Raw genomic sequence first — 18,041 nt, forward strand, 5'->3', positions numbered from 1 at the left:
ATGGCAAGACAGGGTCAAAAAAACTTCAGCACTTTGCCTGACAAGTGACTGCCAGACATCCAGAACGACCTGCTCATACATGTCTGTCACTTGTCACTTTATTGAAAACTTTAAGATGACATCCTGCCTCCTTGACTGTTGCGAGTCTGCTGAGAGACGTACTGCAGAAAACCTGGCAGAGGAGCTACTGAGAGTGACAACAGAGTGGCAAAGTAAATGACAAAGTGACGTGCTGTGTTACTGAAAATGGAGCAAACATAGATAGATACAAAGTAGATAGATAGAATGAAAGGCAATATATGATTGATAGATAGATGGATAGATAGAATGAAAGGCAATATATGATAGATAGATAGATAGAAAGGCAATATATGATTGATAGATAGATAGATAGATAGATAGATAGATAGATAGATAGATAGATAGATATTTTATTTTATTTTTAAAATGACCTTTATTATAAACATTAACAAAATACACAGTCATAAGACAAACAGTCCCAATATTCAAGATAAACAAAAGGTATCAGACAACTACAATACTTCAAGATAACTCCTCACAAAAGGTTCATATATCAGACAACTACCACTACTCCCCCTTTACACTCCTCCTACTCCGCACATTAATAAGAAAATCAAAAAAAATTGACAGTTCATTATGATACAAAGACCACCACTACCCCCCCTTTACACTCCTCTTACTCCGCACATAAATTAGAGCATATTGTTGAAGCCCACCAATACTTTTCATTCCCAGTTGATCACCAGTTCGCCCCCCTCCACAGCACACAGTACCTGTCGTGTCCCCCACATGTCGCTGAACATTTCTAAATTGTTTGTTAGTTTATGGTACATGAATTCAAGTTTCAGTCGACTTTTAATTAAAACTTTGAACAGCAGCAGAGCGTCGGTCCCCATGAGGTTTTCTCTTTATTCCTCCTTGTTTTAGGATTGCCAACTTGGCCTGTCCTAAGAGGAAATTCCCAAGAACAGACTTATTCCTATTTTTTGATTATAGTTAATACCAAAGAAAAAAATTTTTTTGAGAGACCAAAACCAAAACCACTAAGAATTAAATCCAAGAAAATGAAACAAAGGCCTCAGCCGTTCACAGTGAATGAACAGATGAAAGATGGTCTCCCTTGTGTCACAGAACGGGCACTGGTCAGTCTCTGAAGCGTTAATTATATTCAGAAATGAGTTTGTGGCTAAGGCCGAGTGCATTATCCTCCACTGCAGATCCCCAAGTCTTTTCTGTAACTGGAGTTTATAAAAGCTCTCCATGAAGGTGTTATGTTCTCTGAGACCTGCAGTTCTTTCCTCCACAAAGTATCTGGCGACTCTTTCAGTTGGTTATAAAATGTCACTTTGACACACAGTTTATAAAGTTCTTTTTTGTTAAACAGTTCAAAGTCTTTCTCGACCAGAGTCCCAAATCTGAGAAGGTGTCCAGGTCTGTCAGTGTGGTCAGTGACGTGTGGTCTTACAATGATGGTGGGTGATGTCATCTCTGCTTCTGGTGTCCCCTCACCTGTGAAGTACTCGTCACACAGTGAACTCGCTCCTGACCTCCGCAGTGCTGTTTGTACTTGACTAAGAAAAATGTCAACCAGGCGTACTGATCTGATCCCCAGGACTGTCGCTAGGTGGGCAGGGTGTGCCAGCACCTCATATTTGTATTAAATAAATGTTTTATTTTTAAAATTCTTTTGTTTAAAAGAATTGATACGAATGAGTCAGAAAATAATAACGAACAATCTAAAAGAGGATTCCAGACTAAAGGTTCTTCCAAGAACCAAAAATACTTTCAGATTTAGCCTGGTCCTCCTGAACTTTCTGTGCCAAACCTGAAGTGCAGATTTATAAAATTCCGGCAGGTCAGACCCAACAACGTTGGCAGAATGTAATAAAAATAATGTTCAGCAAAATTTAAGCTCCTTACCCCACGAAATAAGGTAAAGGCCAGCTGTCTCCATGGCAGGTGCTCAGGGCCATATAAGAGCCGATGTAATGCCTGTAACCTAAAGGCCTCCATCTTGCTCACCAAGTCAATGAGTCCCTGACCGCCCTCTTCTACAGGCAGATACAGGACACTGCGCTTCACCCAATGCAGGCCATCCCAAAAGAAATCTAAAAGTATTGCCTGGATGTTCTTGATGACAGATATTGGGGGGTCTATACACTGTAACTTATGCCAGAACATGGAGGCTATTAAGTTATTAATAATGAGGACCCTGCCTCGACAGGAGATCTCCTTTTGAAGATACTTCCATTTCTTCAGTCTGGCTTGAACTTTTTCCGCCAGTCTGCCCAGTTTTCTTCAGCTACTCCTCCTTGTCCTAAAACACCCCAGGTATCTGAAGACTCTTCTGTTCCACTTAAGGCCACCAGGTAGGCCCGGTGGGTCTCCATCCCTCCAGTTGCCAATTAAAAATGCGGTACTTTTGTCCCAGTTAATTTTTGCCGATGACAGTTTTTCAAATTCATCCAGGCAATGTTTCAGCTCCGTGATGTCTCCAGGATGACAGATGAACACGGTCAAATCATCCGCATACGACCACCTTGAGCTGTAAATTCGGGCACTGAGGGATGTTCAGACCTTGAAGGCGGATGCGAATTTGTTGTAGTAGCGGCTCGATGGAGAGCGAGAAGAGCATACCGGACAGAGAGCAGCCCTGACGTATCCCTCTGGTGACCTTGAAGGGGCGTTAGTGTTCCATTGAGTTTCACGACACTAAAACGTTGTGATATAAAAGTCCAATGTGTTTAATGAATGAAGGTCCAAAGCCAAAGGCCTTCAGCACTGCTAAAAGGTAATTGTGGTCCACCCTGTCAAACGCCTTCTCCTGATCCAGTGATAAAAGACCAGCATCAAACCCAAAGAGCCTGGCAGCATCAATCACATCCCGAACCAGGAAGATGTTGTCCAGAATACACCTGTTGGGGACACAGTATGTCTGCTCGGGGTTCACGATACCGCCATGCTCTTCCTAACCGGTTAGCCAGGGCCTTGGAGAAGATTTTGTAATCCGCACACAGCAGGCTTACTGGGCCAGTTCTTTAGCTCCGTGAGGTCTCCTTTCTTTGGGAGTAGTGTGATAACCGCCTGCGACAGGAAAGGGGCAGTTCACCCACTCGCAGACTTTCACAGAAAACCTCTGCCAGATCAGCGCAAGGTGACACCAAAAGCTTTAAAAACTCAACAGGCAAACCGTCAATTCCTGGGACTTCCCAATGTTCAGCCCATTCAACGCTGTGGTCAACTCATCTAGAGAGATCGTAGTTTCCATGAAGTCTTTCTCTCCATCTAGAACCTGAGGTAAGTCCTGGAGAAAAACTGACGACTCTAAATGTACCTCTTCAATGTCTGCAGAAAACAGTCGCTGGTAAAATTGGTGTGCCCAGGATCGAAGGGCTTCAGGCTCCAGCAGGTCTTGACCTTTGTCATTTTTTAAACAGTTGATGGTCTTACTTTGGCCAATTGTTTTTCCAGTTTAAAAAATTGTGTGGGAGCGTCCATCTGGGTGAGCGACTGCATTCTCGAGCGGACGAGTGCGCCGTTGACTCTCTTGTCTATAAGGTCCATCAATAATTGTTTCTTAGTTTTGAGGGACTCAAAATGCTGCCGTCAAAGTTATTACATAAAACTGAATGAAGTTGCTCAATATCCTTCTCCAGTTCAGAAATGGCCATTCACATCCCTGGTGGTGTGCTCGGTGTATTGTTGACAATACGCGTATCTCAGTTTTGAGCAATCCCACCATTGCCTCAGTGAAGAGAAGGTCTTCTTTTTGTATCTCCATTGTGTCCAGAAGTATTTGAAACAGTTGATGAAGTGGGGGTCTTTCAGTAGATTATTATTAAAGTGCCAGTAGGATTTAACAGAAGGAGCAGAGAGAAAAGAGATTTGAAGGAAAACAAGACAGTGATCAGATAAACCAGTTGGAAGAATGGAGCAGTTAGCTATGAGGTTCCTGTGATGTTTCTGGATGTAAATTCTGTCAAGTCGAGCCATAGACAGCAGCCCAGCTGAGCTCTTCACCCACGTATACTGCCGGACCCCCGGATAAAAATCCTCCAAATATCAAAGAGATTATTATTGGTGACCACAGACCTCAGTGATTGGACGGACCCCGGGAGCGGTTCTAGCCCATTCCTGTCCAGCTGCGCATTTTCTGTGCAGTTAAAGTCCCCCAACAAACACCAGCTCATCATCGTCACATGTCCCCAGGACATCATTTAAAACTGAGAAGCAGTGAGTTCTCTCAGTCCCTTCATTTGTACACGTTAATAAACACCCACTTCTTCTCCCCCAGCTGTGCTTCTACCTTCAGCAACCTCCCCTGAATTAACTCAGTAGAAACAACACTGTCAGGTACAAAACTTTTAGAAAATAGGATGGCAACACCTGCACTGAGATTTGAGCCATGACTAAGATGTGCCACCCCTGGCCACTCTCTGTGCCAGTCAGACTGATTAGCCTCGTCAGTATGGGTCTCTTGAAGGAAAACCACGTTAATTCTTTTTTGCGCTAAGTGCTCAAATAGCGCCGTTCTTTTTACTAGATCTCTACAGCCGTTTACATTTAGAGAGCACAGGGAATAGACAGGCATTTTAAAAGAAAATAAGGTGGCGGTCAACAACACTACATTAACCAAAGAAACGGGTAATCGCATTAAAACTGCCATCATGATTGCGCTTCTAGGGAACGTTTCACTTTGCTTATAATGTTCTTTAATCGGACTCTCTCTTTGGAGGTCATACCTAGTTCAGCAGCCCACCGCTGCACTTGCTTCGCCGAGCTCAGAAACTGATGGAGATCAGGAAAGTGTTCGACTATGCTGACCCCCCGCTTCCCTTCTAAAACTCTAAAAGCGCAAAATGCTTTCTGTGCTGTAAGCCTCGTGTAAGCTCGAGTGAGATGACAGATCAACTCTTATCGACGGGTCAGATTCATTGCCGTCCTCCCCTCCTTCCTCTCTCGCTTTGATTTCAGTGCCGTCTGTCTGCTGCTGATCACTAGCGGCGGCCTCTGCACTTTCAGTCTTAGTGCTCTTCTTGGCGCGCCACCACTGGTTATTTGTTCTTTTCTTTTCTGGTTACCGGCTTAACATAACCGTGTTCATCGTTACTGTCTTCAACGAGCATTTCTCCATCGGCCCCCGTCTCATGCGTTGTTTCTTCAGTCAATGCCTGCACAGCCATCGCGCTTCTCCCCCCCTTGAGAAGGCGCATCTCTTGGGCTCGTCTCTGGAGCGGCAATACTCTCGGTGGGTGTTTTTTGGAGAAGCGCTGCAGGGTCATCTTTATAATATTCGACCCCTGGTATCACCTTAGCCACCATCTCCTCCTCTTCATGGCTGACTTCAGCCTTCTTGTTCCCATTACTTTTACTAATCTGCCCGGCATTAGCCGCTGCGGCCGTGATCATTTCAGCCCTCAGGTTTTTTCCTAACGCAGGCTCTCCGCTGGACACTTCCAGCTCCCCTGCTTCATGTCCCGGGCCAGCTGTGATACTTTGAACTATAGTAATTTCACTCTGATCTTCAGCCGCTTCATCTGAATCGTAACTCAGATCCTCCATTTCTGAATCACTGATCACCGACTCATTCTCTTCGTTGTCCGAAGTTCTATCACGGGCTCTCTGTGCACACCAGACGGTCCCGGCATATCCGACTCTCCGTCATCTCACCCGCTTACACTGACTCGCTTTGTGCCCTGTCTGACCACACTTAAAGCATTTCATTTGTTCCGTAGTGATAAAAACTATATATTCGTAACCCTCTACTTTAAATTTCAAGGCCACATCAAGCTCCTCACGCGAGTTATTTAGTATCATGTACACCTGTCTCCGGAAAGACACGACATGCTTTAAATCCGGTGAGCGGCAGCCAAGCGGTATCATAACCACATCAGATATGACTTCACCATATCTACGAAGTTCATTTAATAAAGCCTCATTTTTCAAAAATGGTGGAACATTTGAAATAATAACTCGTTTAGCAGGAGTCGATAAAGGCAGAACTGGGGCTAGCGTGCCGTTTATCACCAGGCCTTCCTGCACTATAGTATGCACCATAGCTTCGCTTAAAACTACAATAGTTTTGTTCATTCGTGATGCTGACTTCACATTCTTACAGCCAACTCTTTTCGCTACCTCAATAACACACGCCTCAACAGAAACCATCGGGTCCACAACCACTTTAATTCCATTTTTCCTTGAAAGATTTTCAAAATTTCGCGGGTTAAGCCCTGGAGGCTTTGCTCGGGACGCGGCCATGGCGGCGAGCCGCAGCGTCCGACTATTACAACAACCACTGACAATAAACTATATACTTTCAAATAAATGGCAAATCAGTAAAAAAATCTTTATACATAAAACTAATAGTAAAGAAAGTTAGAAAAAGAAAACGAGAATACTCACAGAGACCCAGACGAATGAAGAGAACCTGCAACCAACAACCACGCCCACCCAGACCAGAGTAATCGACAGACAGAAAGGATAAATAGATAGATAGATAGATAGATGTGAAAGGCACTATATGATAGATAGATAGAATGAAAGGCACTATATGATAGATAGATAGATAGATAGATAGATAGATAGAAAGGCACTATAGATAGATAGATAGATAGATAGATAGATGAAAGTCACTATATGATAGATAGATAAATAGATAGATAGATAGAATGAAAGTCACTATATGATAGATAGACAGATAGATAGATAGATAAATAGATAGATACTTTATTAATCCCAAGGTGAAATTCACATACTACAGCAGCAGCATACTGATAAAAAAACAATATTAAATTTAAGAATGATAAAAATGCAGGTATAACAGACAATAACTTTGTATAATGTTAACGTTGAAGAGTCGCATAGTGTGGGGTCTCCTCAGTCTGTCAGTGAGCAGGACGGTGACAGCAGTCTGTCGCTGAAGCTGCTCCTCTGTCTGGAGATCATCCTGTTCAGTGGATTCTCCATGATTGACAGGAGTCTGCTCAGCGCCCGTCACTCTGCCACGGATATCAAACTGCCCAGCTCCGTGCCTACAATAGAGCCTGCCTTCCTCACCAGTTTGTCCAGGTGTGAGGCTGGCTTTATGCTGCCTCCCCAGCACATCACCGTGTAGAAGAGTAAGCTCACCACAACCATCTGGTAGAACATCTGCAGCATCTTATTGCAGATTTTGAAGGACGCCAGCCTTCTAATGAAGTATAGTCGGCTCTGTCGTCTCTTGCACAGAGCATCAGTATTGGCAGTCCAGTCCAATTTGTCATCCAGCTGCACTCCCAGTATTTATAGGTCTGCACCCTCTGCACAGTCACCTCTGATAATCACGGGGTCCATGAGGGGCCTGGTCCTCCTAAAATCCACCACCAGCTCCTTGGTTTTGCTGATGTTCAGGTGTAGGTGGTTTGAGTCGCACCATTTAACAAAGTCCTTGATTAGGTTCCTATACTTCTCCTCCTGCCCACTCCTGATGTAGCCCACGATAGCAGTGTAATCAGCGAACCTTTGCACGTGGCAGGACTCTGAGTTGTATTGGAAGTCTGATGTATGTTGGCTGAACAGGACCGGAGAAAGTCCAGTCCCCTGCGGCGCTCCTGTGCTGCTGACCACAATGTCAGACCTGCAGTTCCCGAGACATAAAAAAAGCCATCAAAATGTTGCAGTGCATCCACCAGCCATGTCTTGCGCACTCCATAAACCTGATGATTAAAGATGTGCTGAGGGCGGTGAAGCCAACTATGACAAAGGTGAAGGCTGCTGTAGAGTTTTTCCACAAAAAGCGGTTGCCACAGAGAAGCTGAAATCGCATCAGCCCATCCAAGCTGAGGCGTCTTGTATTTCCAAATGCCAACCTGCACTAAAGACATTTATCTAAAGTGTCATAATGTTCATAATGTTTGATTTGTTTGATGGTTCTGTGTTCAGTTGTTCATTTAACAGTTTGATTAAAATGTTAAACAACAGTAACTGTGTATTGTTTTGTAATAAAAATAATGCATAAAATAAGGCTTTTATGAAAACACTGAATAACAAATTACTTACCAACTCACAGACCATTCATAACTTCTAAATTAGGCTAAAATAGAAGGCTCTGAGTGATAATAAATGAAGAGCCATTTGGGAGTCATAAGAGCCGACTCTTCTAAAGGGAGCCGAGCCAAAAGAGCCGGACCTCCCATCACTAGACCACAAAATCATTACACACATAGGGGACGTAATGACGTATAATACCAGAAGTGTGGGAAAACTGTGAGGAAATAATGGAAGGCAAATGCTGATCTTTAAAACGGTAATCTTTAAAATTGTTGCACCCTTGGTAAATGGAGCGAGGTACGCAATTGGTGATATGTTGTTTCATTTCTTTATTCTGTTTCTTTCTAAAGTGTTAAAAAATGTTTGCTTATATTTTTTGTTTATTTTTCACGGTGCTTGTGACGGTATAACAACGTTAATAAAGAATGTAAAGTTTGCGACATAAATAAAGATAAAGGCACCAGTCTGCGACTCTCTGCGTGTCGATTCAATTAAATTAAAGGGGTTGCTAGAATTAGTGGCGTCACTCGTCATTTGAAGACTCGAGTGTAGGAAGGCCTGTCTGTCGTAAGGAAACGTCAGAATTCAAGTTACAACTCATCCCTCTCTCTTACTGTTAAACGTAACTTCTGTAATCGCTAATCTGTCAGTTATTGTTTTTACAAATAAGAAGTGATCGTATTCTTATGAGTATTTAGAATATTTGTAATTAAACGTATCGTTATTATTATTATTCTTTCGGCTGCTCCCATTAGGGGTCGCCACAGCGGATTTAAATTTTTATTATTATAGAATGGAATAAATTAAAATGTGGAATTTTTAAAATTACTAAAAACATTTGTGAAATTTAATGAAAAACGAAGAAATGTTTGAATTTTAAATATATTTTTATCACAACGGTTTCAATATTAAATGTGTCACTGTATATGTGTGACTGTAAATTTTGATGATTAAAAAATATTAGCGATGCCCAAGTCTGATCCAGTCTTCTGCCAATAGTGCATTCATAAATTAAAATGTAGTGATGTTGGGTGGATCGCAATATAATCAAAAATATGAAAATGTGCATAAAAAATTTTTTGCCACAAAAACTAATATGAAAAAACGGGGCACACGTGGAAAAAGGTTGAGAAACACTGGAGCTTACCGAGTCACAATTGACAGGGCTGTATATACTTTTCAGTTCCACATTAGTTGACCATAATGAGAATATTATGGAAATACTTTATTATTCTGCTGAGATTCACCGTAATTTTTATTACACAACAAAGCAAATTTACACATAAGAAAGGATGAAAATATAATACAGGGACAGTGCTGGATTAAAGCACTTAATAGATTTTGGTGGCTTCACATATATATATATATATATATATATATATATATATATATATATATATATATATATATATATATATATATATATATATATATATATATGTGTGTGTGTGTGTGTGTGTTAAATTATATTATATACACATAATTTAAAAAATAAAGAATAAACTACAAAAAAAAATTTTTTTTTCAAAATTATTTTTGGAAAATAATGTTTTTTTTTGTACGCCTCCACTTTATTTATCTTTGAAAAGTGTTCTCTTACTTTTTCTAATTACAAAGTCTTTGATCAGATCCTCACTTTAAGGTGCTGATCATTCATTCAGATTGAGATGGCAGGGAGGCAACTGAAGATCTCGGCTGAAAGCAGTGGACTGTAAGTCAGAAATGAGAGGAGATCTGTGAGTCCCCATCACTCAGGGGATAGGAGAAGATGGTGAGATGAAATAACATTGACAAAGGAACAAATGTACAAGGAAAAGAAAAGTGAACCCAACACCAGTCCTTGAAGCACATCTGTAGAAATGTTCTGTGAAGAAGACAAGGAGTTAGACCAGGAGACACAAAAGGATCGGTCCAAGAGGGAGAACTTGAACCTGTTCAAAGCAGAGCCGCTTATTCCAATTTAATTAGGAGAAGAGATAAGCAGGGGGTGGTGAACCATAACAAAGGCTGATGAGTGGGCAAGGAGGATGAGGACAGAGGAGAGAGAAGCGGCTTGAGCAGATCTAAGAGCATTTGTGACTAAAAGGAGTGGAGTCTCAGTAGAGGGACCCTTGGAGAATCCACACTGAAGTAGATCTAGTCGATTATAGTCAGAGAGAAATAAAAGAGAGGTGTTTATGAACAATGAGTTCTAAGGTTTTGGACAGAAATTGCAGAATGGACACAGGATGGTAATTCTGAAGGGCAGATGGGATGAGAGAGGGTTTTTGAGCATAAGGATTGCACAAGATGTCTTGAAATCAGTAGAGAAGATACTGGGGGTCAGTGAGGCATTGAAAAGAGAAGAGATGTAGGGGATCAAGGAAGGAGAGATGGACTGTAGAAAGGTGTGAAGGAATGGGGTCCAGAGCACAGGTCGGGGTCAAAAATGTCAGAGTCATTTACAATAGAGAAGGAGGAAAGAGGAGAACGACACAGAGGAGACTCAGAAGGTGTCTTTTGGTGACTTTGATAGAGAAGAAAGAAGCAAAATTATCAGGGGCCTCATGCATAACGCCATGCGTAGAACTTACACTTTAACATGGCGTACGGACAAAAGCAGAAATGTTCGTACACACAAAAAATCAAGATGCATGAATCTGTGCAAACACCAACTTCCACGTTCTTCCGCTCCATAAATCCCAGTCAGCGTGAAAAGTAACGCACGTGCACGCACCTGCTGCACCACCCCAACTCCTCCCAGAATTACACCTCCTTCAATATGCAAATCAATATAAATAGCCCTTAAGCTCAGCGTTCTGTGACAAGGCAATGGCAAAAGCACGGGGGAAATAGAAGAATTTCAGCGAATACCAAGTGGAGGCAAAGAAAAACATACTGTTTGTAGGTTTGAACAGTGGGATAAACAACAAAAGGAAGTCGATCGAGTGACAGAGTGTTGTAGAAACTCGAAAGCTCAAGTTCACAAAGTCGCACAGGGCCCGAAATAAAAAAGAAGTTGTCACATATCAAGGTTGCCAAGAAAAGGCGAGTCAAAGCCCACCGTGTGAGTGTCATATGAAAGTTTATTAGGGTACAGAGAAAAAAAAAATAAGCACACAGTGGGAAAAAGCACGAAATGTCAACTTTAATCTCGAAATTTCCACTTTAATCACATAATTTATTTTGTCATTAAAGTAGAACATCATAAACTTCATGTTAAAATCGCTTAATTTACTAGTATCTCAAATCCCATCATAACTAAAGTAGCACGTTAAATGCTTTGTTTTGTATTTGATCTTCTATGTGCTCTATGTGTGTGAATCACTACTTGCTTCTTAAACGGGCTTTCTCTTCCTCCGACAGGACACAGAATCCATGACATTCATGATATTACAGCTCTCTGAATAACTAAAATACTGAGTTGTATACGTGATGACATTTTCATGATGATAGGAGTTAACGCACGTTATTAAACATTGGAACACAGTGGCGAAGTGATTGTTCATATCTCACGCAAGATGCTGCTGCACCGTACGCGACCTTTGATGAAATAATTTACTGCAGTAGTACTGTCTCTCTCAAATGTACTAACCTGCAATTCCTGTCCTTACTTTTCTTTCCCCAAAAACCCAATCGCCACACAATCAGTTCTGTAAGAGTACAAGGACGATTCTTCAAAACTTTTAAGGAACATTGAAATATCTTCATAGTACATGTTTAATTATTCTATCCATCTATCCTTCCAGTGTCGCGCCAGCCTCAGCAAGAATACAGCATGAGGAAGGAAAAATCCATGAACGGAGCGCCAGCTCCTTGCTAGCGCTGCGGCACCGTGTCCTCACATGTTTAATTAACAATACAGATTATTTAAATTAGGTTAGTTTTATTTGTATAATATAATAAACATATTTTGCTGCATTTCATCTTAAAAATGATATTGTCATCATATGTAAATATGCACTTTATAAAGTGGCTCAGATTATGCAATATTATAACTGTATCGCAAGTTTACAGTGAAGTGATAGTACTTATAACTAGAAAGAGTTCTACAAGGAGCAATTGATGGACTGATTGAGTACATTTAGAGTTCTTGGGATGAAACTGTTATTGAACCACGAGGTCCGTACAGGAAAGGCTCTGAAGCGTTTGTCATATCAGAACAGATCAATAGACAGCATGGCAGTGTGTGTTTGATGCTGCCTCCCGATAAAGCTCTTTCAGAGCAGCTGCACTAGAGCTGTGATTCACACTCAGATACAGTGATATAAACACTCAGAGTGGTGCAATGAGAGTAATATGAAAAAAGATGATCTGCTGTGGCAACCCCTAATGGGAGCAGCTGAAGAAGAAGAAGAAGAAGAAGAAGAAGAAGAAGAAGCAGTGAGAAGAAGAAGAAGGTGCAGTGAGAGGAACAACGCGAAAGCAGCTATGGTATTTAGAATAGTTTGACCATTCTGTGAACTATTATATTGTTACAGGTTAATTAGAATCAGATGCATTAAACTAATAAGCAACATGCTGTTAATTTCGGTGTATTTATAAAGCCGCGTCAGGGATGTGTATCAGAAAAAGAAAGGGAACCACACAGGACCAGTAGCACTGCTTTGACACTGGGTGCCACCAATCTGCAAAACCGAGTGGAGGACTTGTGTACGTCAGGGTATGAGCTACCATGGAAATGTGCGTGGCTTTACGCCAAGTTTAGGTTTTATACATCGCGATTTGAACGTGGAAAAAGAAGTATGCAACATTTCTGTTTATACATTAACCGTTTATACATGAGGCCCCTGGAGTATGCAGTTAATAAGAATGTCTTTGCTGATAGCAGAGAAACAGAGAAGAAAGAGAGGAGGGATTTTCTTATTATAACAAAAATACACACATAAACACATATGATAGATAGATACTTTATTAACCCCAAGGGGAAATTCACATATATATATATGTATTAATATATACATAATATATATATAATTATTATTGTATCAAAAACAAAAAAAGACACCAAGAAATGTACAAAATTTTACAAAAGCTATTTCCAAGAAATCAAAAGTGAAGGAAAAAAAGAAATAGAGGATCTGATGCTAATTAAAAAAAAAAACCAAAAACAACTCAGTCCATGATCACAAAAACAAACGGCTCTGTGGCAGCATCGACTCTGTTGGTTTGATAGGCTTCTATAAGGCAGGCGGACACTGAGCCACCCAGCCTCTCTCCAAGCAGAGCGCGTTCTAGGGCAACTGTCACGTGACCCTAACTCGGCTGACGTCATCCAATGCGACGGCAACTGAAGCCATGCTACCACCGTCTCGCTGTGTGAAACATTACACGGGCAGAAGTGTTTACGAGTTCAAAAAGAATCTCATCGCCAAGAGGCAGACAGTAAGCGCTCTGAATTTTAAATATGCACTTTATAGACGTGTGAGTTTTCATTCGGTCCATTGTGTTCGCGTCCGTTAGACCTCGCTGAACTTTGCTCGAGTGAATCCTCCTGTGGCCGCCTGTGTGCTGTTTCTGTTCATTGGTATCTGCGGTTCACTTTACGTGGCAGAATCCCAAATTTTACTTCGTAGAACTCGGTCACAACACCGGCTTCTATTCATTCCTTTCCATGTATCCATTTTTGTCGTTTCCTTCTCGATTCGCCGACCTCGATGGGACGGCCATTACACATGTTCGGCGTTTTGATTTCTGCCTTTGTTTCTCTTTTGTCCCTCCGAGGTGTTTAGTTCAAAGACAGTCGTGGGGATGGTGATGGGCCGGCCATTAAAAGAATACTAAAGAGTCAGTCAGGCTTTACGAGTCTGATTAGTAAAAGAGAAAAACGAACTGAAGTCCATCAGCTTGGAGAAGATTCTAAGAGAATACGAGCTGAGAACAAATACTAAGATATAGTGAGAGAAAACGGCAGTGCTGCCATGAAGTACCTCGCCTTTAAGAGTATAAATTATATGTTGTTAACTGGTAAAGGTTGGCAGTCACTATCTGTATTTACACACTCAAACCTACTTAACCCAATGCAGACAGCAGACATTTACGTGAATTGCTTGGATGAACACTTAAATTTGTGCCTTTTCTCCATTTAACCTGTGTGAAATATGACAAACTCCCATGTTTCAGTAATGTCTGTTAGTGAGTATTAGAGAAGTTAAGAGATTTGTGGTTTGTGTTCCTGCCTTACAGTTCTGTCAGAATGAGTTTGAATCTCAGCCTGTTTTTTGAAGTCTCTATGCAGTTTCCATGTCTGCTCTTTTATCCTGATTTCTTCACTTCTCTAAAGATGCTCAGGTTTAGTGGTCTGGCAAATCTAACTTGTCTTGGTGTGGTTGTGGACTTGAATGTGAGTGTACCCTATGGTGGTCTATAGCTGGCTCCTGCCCTGTACAGGTACTCTGGTTTTATTCTTGTACCCCCAATAACTTCTATTTGTGTTTGTTTTGCACTGGACCATGGTGGTGAGGTAGAAGCTAAGTCACATTTGGTAACTGCTACATGTAGCTTTATCATGCAGAGCCAACCAGGCTGTGCTGTCCACCCCTTTGTGCCACTCTTAGGTAAACATCACTGTCAGGACTGGCATCCCCCTTCTGGCCAAGACCCACTTTCATTTCATTAGAATATTCATGAAGGTGAATAATGAGCCGCTTTTACTCTGGCCCCTCCTTTTAGGGTCACCCAATAGCAAACTGGTCCGTCAGAAGCACAAATGGAGCATTAAGAACGACTGAGGCACACAAGGCCTCCACCGTCATAATCTCACAATACTGGGAGGCGCTGCTGTTTAATAGGAGTTTATAACTGTGTTAATTACTAAAACATTTGTGTTGTGTGCAGAGTGTACTTAAACGAGATGAAGCTGATAAACTTGTTTCAAAGTTGTTGATGATGACAGTTGTTTTGAAGAATGTTTTTGTCCTGGAGCATGTCAGGTTTGCCAACGACAGTCGCTGATCTCATCACCTGACCACATTAATTTAAAGAATTGTCACATTTAGCGTTTGTGTGCCGACCATTCAGCAGAGTCGTACTCAGCACTGTTTCCAACAGCCAATAGCAGGCTGCTGATAAAGCCTGTGGTGTACAAAGGGGTAACAGCTGTGGCTCTTCAGCAGCAATCTTCGCCCTTTATTTTATTTTTTTCCCCTTTTGTTTTGCTATCTGAAACATGAAACAGAAAGAGGAGCATCTCTTATTTTTTTTAGGTTCAAAACCTGCAGTTTCACTTAACTCTATGCCTTCTACTTCAGGGAAACATTCACTGGTTGTCTGCTCTCCTGCACACGCAGTCTGCCCCTAAGACTAAAAACAAAATCAAACCTGTTTAAATTTATCTTAGCGAGTCTCAGGCTAGTTGAAGTCAGACATTGGGTGTCTCACATTAGGCGGCCATCTTTATGAGGACACACCGCCAACTGCCTCCATCTCCCTAAGATTATGTAAATGAAGGCTGTGACTTAATAATGGTTTGGGATTTTGTAAGGTCGGGGCAGTTTCACATTAGGCAAGTTGACCAGCGATTTTAAGTTCCTCCTTCATATGCCCCTGTTTTTTAAAATAATCCTGAGGCCTAACTTGTGTAAACCTTCCTTGACATTAACTGATACCACAATTCTGGGACCCCCAGCAACACTGAAAGTTTAATCAAAGTAGTGAATACTGTTGACACACAACTGTGCAAGATGGCCTCCTCCTTCTTCTAGCCTATTGGACCCTCCTTTCATTCCTTAATTCATTTTACACCTTATTTGATATGAAAAGTGATGAGTTACTGTCTGGTTGCTATGAACTGTCTGACTTGACATCAGCTTTAACTAACAGGATGTTATAAAAATCAAATGTCTTTAGATGTGAATGATGCAATTTTAATGGAATTGATTCCTGTTTTTTTCCACAGAGAGGGAAAAATCTGCCATTTACTGTAACATTTTAATGGCTGTGAAGGAGGAGACGTGTGAGGCTGACATGAATATCATGGAGGAGAGGACTGTAAATGTTAAGGAGGAGGACTGTGAGTGGGAGAGTGTCCACCCTAAACAGGAGAGTCTGGACATCAAGAAAGAGGACAGTGAGCTCTGGTCAGTGAGTATTAAAGAGGAGTGTATCAGCACTGAGGTGGCCAGCTTTAGGAGTATGGAGAGTGTCAAGGAAGATGACCTTCATTATGAACATCAAGATGAAGCAGTGACCGGGTTAGTCTCTTCTCATAGCAGACACTCTTCATCTCCGGAGTCTTCTATCAGTGTAAAATATGAATCATTGCAGTCTGAGACAAAAGCGACTGAAGGAATTTCATCTCCTAGAACTGAGGAAGGTCAGACACCACCTAAGATGTCATCTGAATCAAGTAAGTGGAAAATAACAAAAGGTGTACATCTTAGGGGTAAGAGTTATGGGCCTAAAAGTGACGTTTTGTGCTTTTTAAAAAGAAACTTAGGCAAACGTTCAAACTATATTAAACACACAGTAAAACGCAGAAAATTAACTACATTTTACAGGGCGTAGGAATCTGCACTTCTTCCATTATTGTTAACATTATGCAAACACTCTAAATCTGTCTTTGGTAAAAAAAAAAAAGTTTGTGAACCGTTTGGAATTCCTTTTATTTCCGCAATAATTCCTCCTAACTCTGTGGTCTGATGTTCAGTTAAGTCCATAAACCAGATAAGCACAGTCGATTTAAACTAATAACGAACAATGAGACCCTTGTCATACCTGAATACATTATTTAAACATGGGACCAGTCCAGTTTGTAACCCCCTGTCTTTAGAATCTTTCTGATCCTCCTTTAGCTGCAGTGACCTCCACCAAACATTTCCTTTGTCTTGTTTTATTACCTAACTCACAATCATGACATTTCCTGTCAGATTTCTTGTAACAATTTTTAATTCATTTCTACATTGATGATGGCGTTCTTGTCCTGGTCCTGCAGGAACAAAAAGGTCATAAATTCTGATTCCACTATGAGGTGATAGCAATGGTGTGCAGTGCTCGTTTACCTCCAAACCACTGTGAAATGGGGACACACACATGGTGACATGGGGATTCGGGCATTCAAAAGACCCACACACCAGACCTGGGGTAACAGTTATAACACTTTGCATGGAATTGAGTGTGAAAATATGTACACAAAAAAAAAAAAAAAAAAAATTTTTACGCCCAGAAAAAAAATATTTATAAGATTTATAAACCGGATGTATGCACATTACTACAAAATTTACGTTCCGTAAATCATGGTCACTTTTTAAATATGTATATGTGAACTTCACCTATGGAGCCTGCTAATCTGTCACCTCAATATGCAATCAGGATGCTGCAGAACTTCATTGGCTGGTAGTTAAGCCTCTTCCTCCTGACGTGTTGAGATCTCATCACCTGCATTCAAGAATATCTGGCTTTGCTGTTCATCTGAGAGAGAAAAATCATACATGTGGTAACAGCGCCTCTCCTCTGTACAGGCTCTACAGTTCAGGAAAGGTGCAAAGCAAAACTGATTAGGTGGGTAGCCACTGTCATGTGGCACATCTAATGACGTGATTGGTGTTGTAATGAATAGGTCAGGTCATATAAAACACTGAGGGGTCAGCAGGTTACTTCACCACGTACAGCACCATCACGCCTGTCAAAGCTACTGTGTCTCAAAATAAATGAATTGTGGTTTGAGTGAGGCCATGGAGTTATCACATTTGTCAGCCACATCTTGGATGATTTACTGTATGTATTAATGGAATGTCACTGCTTACGGTTAACAAAAGCAGCTTCAAACTTGCTAGGTGTCGTTTTTTTGCAATATGAGTGCAGTAAAGTGTTCCAGTTGTGTTAGGAGATCTCATCACAGCTGCAGATTGACTTTTTGTGTTGGCAAAAACATGTCATGTGTTATGTGTGTATACCCACACTGTACAAAAATGAGATGCCTTGCATCAGCAGTCAGTTAATGGCTTCCAGCACATCAGGCATTATGGAGTGAAGCTTGGCTGGGATACTGTTGAGGTGTTGGCCAGTTCCCTGAG

The 18,041-nt window shown here is 41.3% G+C and overlaps 2 protein-coding genes across 2 annotated transcripts in view; one reads left to right on the forward strand and one right to left on the reverse strand.

Annotated features, from left to right (window-relative positions):
- Positions 1 to 6,462, reverse strand: part of LOC120539093 (gastrula zinc finger protein XlCGF57.1-like) — a 149,861-nt gene extending 143,399 nt beyond the window's left edge. Inside the window, exon 1 of the mRNA XM_039768845.1 lies at positions 6,424 to 6,462. The gene's annotated coding sequence lies outside the window, so the exon portion shown is untranslated. The remainder of the gene's footprint in view (positions 1 to 6,423) is intronic.
- Positions 6,463 to 13,305: 6,843 nt separating this feature from the next.
- The window catches only part of LOC120539098 (zinc finger protein OZF-like), a 28,871-nt gene continuing 24,135 nt past the window's right edge, over positions 13,306 to 18,041 (forward strand). The window contains exons 1-2 of the mRNA XM_039768853.1: positions 13,306 to 13,413; positions 15,926 to 16,375. Coding sequence (XP_039624787.1) covers positions 15,961 to 16,375 — 415 coding nt within the window. The 5' untranslated portion in view covers positions 13,306 to 13,413; positions 15,926 to 15,960. The remainder of the gene's footprint in view (positions 13,414 to 15,925; positions 16,376 to 18,041) is intronic.

The sequence above is a fragment of the Polypterus senegalus genome, chromosome 11 (assembly GCF_016835505.1).
Source record: "Polypterus senegalus isolate Bchr_013 chromosome 11, ASM1683550v1, whole genome shotgun sequence".
In the NCBI taxonomy this organism is placed as follows: Eukaryota; Metazoa; Chordata; class Cladistia; order Polypteriformes; family Polypteridae; genus Polypterus; species Polypterus senegalus.